At 70.8% G+C, this 2,737-nt stretch overlaps 1 protein-coding gene across 1 annotated transcript; it reads right to left on the bottom strand.

Moving 5' to 3' along the window:
* Positions 1-476: 476 nt before the first annotated feature.
* On the bottom strand, positions 477-1,753 carry KCTD12 (potassium channel tetramerization domain containing 12). Its single transcript, XM_081326985.1, has one exon. The coding sequence runs from the start codon at positions 1,613-1,615 to the stop codon at positions 596-598; it is 1,020 nt and encodes a 339-aa protein (XP_081183111.1). The 5' UTR covers positions 1,616-1,753; the 3' UTR covers positions 477-595.
* Positions 1,754-2,737: the final 984 nt, after the last annotated feature.

Genomic DNA, 2,737 nt, shown 5'->3' with positions numbered 1-2,737 from the left:
CCCCTCCGCTCGCTCGCTCGCTCGTTCTCCCGGGCAGCTTCGGCAAAAGCTAAGAGTCAATCGGGGGGATGGGGGGGTAGCCAAAGAAGCGGACCAGAAGGGGGGGGGAACGGCGGGGTGCAGCAGCAGCAGCAAAGGAAGAAGCCAACCGACCGACCTCGGGCAACGTTGGAGCAGAGGGGGCCAGCAGAGAGTCTCCATCGCCGGCCAGGCCCCCTCCACACACACACACCCCTCGCTCGTCCCGTCTGGGAAAGGGGTGGGGATCCTCTCGCCCTGGGGAATCTTGTTGGGGGGGCGGGGGGATTTTTACACTGGGGAAGAGGGAGCCATTTGGACCCAGAACCCGCGAGGGTGGGGGGGAGGGGGCTGGGGTGATGGAGATCCGCAGTTCGGGTCCAAAGGCCGCCGAAAGAGCCGCTTTGCTGGACGGGGACGGCAGCGCCGGCGAGTCGGAAAAGAAGCGGGTAGGGCGAACGTGGGAAAGCTCGGGCAGGGCAAAGCGGTGTTTTTTTTTCTTTTTCCTCCGGCCAGGGTCCGGGCTGTCTCCCGCCACAGCCCCGCCGACGGCCGCTGTCTCTCGGGCGGGCGCCTTTCACTCTCGGCAGAAGACGTACTCGGTGTAACTGGTCCAGATCTTGTCGTCGGCGGGGCCGCCTTGCTCGGGCCCGAAGGCGCAGGTGCCGGTGGAGGAGCAGGCGGCCATGCGGAAGCCGGCCTCGCTCAGCCGGTCGAAGGCCTGCTCCAAGAAGTTGAACTTGAGGTAGTAACGGGCCGTGTAACGCTCGGGAGGCCGGTCCGGGTCGCGGCTCTCGTTCAGCGTCTCGCCGAAGACTTCCTTGGCCAGCGCCGTCTTGCCGCACACCGTGATGCGCGCCACCCGGCGGAACTTGGCATCGGCCTGCGCGTCCCGACCGATGGTGTACGAGCCCCGGTAGCCGATGGTGATGTAGCCCGAGCGCCGTCCGGCCGAGCCGCCCCCGCCGGCGTCCAGCGAGAGCGAGGTGGCCAGCATGGGAGGCGCCGTCCCCGACGGGCTGCGGCCCGAGGTGGGAGAAACAGCCGGGGCCGGACCCTCGGTGAAGTCCGCCTCCAGGTAGCCAAGCCCAGCCGGCGGGTCGTCGGCGCAGACCGAAGAGTCGCGCAGCAGGCCGGCGAAGCGCGGCGGGCCCGGCGAAGAGCCCGAAGCCGCCAGACGGCGCACCAGCTCGGGCAGCTGGAAGTACTCGGCTTCTCGGCGCAGGCGGTTGCGCTCCGGGAAGCCCTCGGGCAGCACCAGCTCCTGATCGCGCAGGTAGTCCAGGATGTAACGGAAGAGGAAGCCGTCGCGATCCAGAAAGAAGCGGCCCTTGGCGTCGCGGGGCAGCTCGGCCGGCTCTTGCTGCGAGAAGAGGCGCCAGAGCAGCGAGCCGCGCACCGACAACACCGTGCCTCGCCGGGTCACGTAAACCTGTCCGCCCACATTCAGCTCCACGATCTCCGGGATGGGCCCCGACGACGGCGAAGAAGCCAGCTCAGAGGCCGCGGGGGCTCGAGGGCCGCCGCCACCGCCGCTCCGGACGCCGCCGCCGCCGCCGCCGTTGGGGAGCCCGCGGGCGCTGTCGGCCAAGGCCATGCCGGTCCCGGGCGAGGAGGCCCTCCGCCGCCTCCTCCTTCGCTCCCCGGGACAACGACCGTCGTCGCCGCCGCCCTGCTCGGCTCAGCCGGGCTGTTGTGTCGCCACCCCGACGTCTCTGGGTCCCTCCTGCGCGGGTGGGGGGGTGGGGGGGTCTCCGCTGGGCTCCGGCCTCCGGGCACTGCCGGCCAGCCAGAGAACGGGCTGCGCGGCGGGCTTTATGTAGCGCCGCCGCGCTGCCACCGGCGGGAGGAGCGAGCGGAGGAGCCGGAGGCGGCCGGAGGCTGACGTCGCTGCTCGGGCGCCTTCCCCTGCGCGCTGCCTCCTCGATTGCGCGGAGCCGCGGCCGCCACGCCCGAGCGCCCACCCGGAGCTGAACCGCTGCTTTGGAGGGTGGCCCGGCAGCGGCGCTTGCGAGGATGCTGCAGCCGCCCTCCGGAGCTCGCTCGCCTTTGCGGTCCGCGCGACACCCCCTCCCACGCACACGCGTGACACCCCCACCCCCCACGCGCGACCCGCTGCTTTGGAGGGTGGCCCGGCAGCGGCGTTTGCCAGGATGCTGTGGCCGCCCTCCGGAGCTCGCTCGCCTTTGCGGTCCGCGCGACAACCCCCTCCCACGCACACGCGTGACACCCCCACCCCCACGCGCGACCCGCTGCTTTGGAGGGTGGCCCGGCAGCGGCGTTTGCCAGGATGCTGCGGCCGCCCTCCGGAGCTCACTCGCCTTTGCGGTCCGCACGACACCCCCCACACACACATACATACACGCGTGACACCCCCACCCCCACGCACGACCCTCTGCTTTGGAGGGTGGCCCGGCAGCGATGCTGCAGTCGCCCTCTGGATCTCACTTGCCTTTGGGGTCCGTGCGACCCCCCACACACACACACACATACGCGTGACACACACACACACACACACACACACACCACTCGCGACCCGGGAGGCCCGTGGGCTGCGGAGGCGTCAGATCCCGGCGTGTGTCCCTTGGGCTGCCGCGACCCGCCTGGGGAGGAGCCTGGCTTGGTGGTGGGCAGAGGCGGAGGGTGGCCAGCATCGTCACAGGGAGCGTGGAGGGATGGGAGTGGGAATTTTCCGCTCCCCGCAGGGTGACAGCTGGGC

Source organism: Vipera berus (assembly GCF_964194415.1).
Source record: "Vipera berus genome assembly, chromosome: 4".
NCBI lineage: Eukaryota > Metazoa > Chordata > Lepidosauria > Squamata > Viperidae > Vipera > Vipera berus.
The sequence above is the reverse complement of the archived record's forward strand: the minus strand, read 5'-3'. Positions and strand labels throughout refer to the sequence as shown.

Coding starts and splice junctions, on each gene's coding strand:
- KCTD12 (XM_081326985.1), bottom strand. CDS start 1,615: ATGGCCTTGGCCGACAGCGCCCGCGGGCTCCCCAACGGCGGCGGCGGC.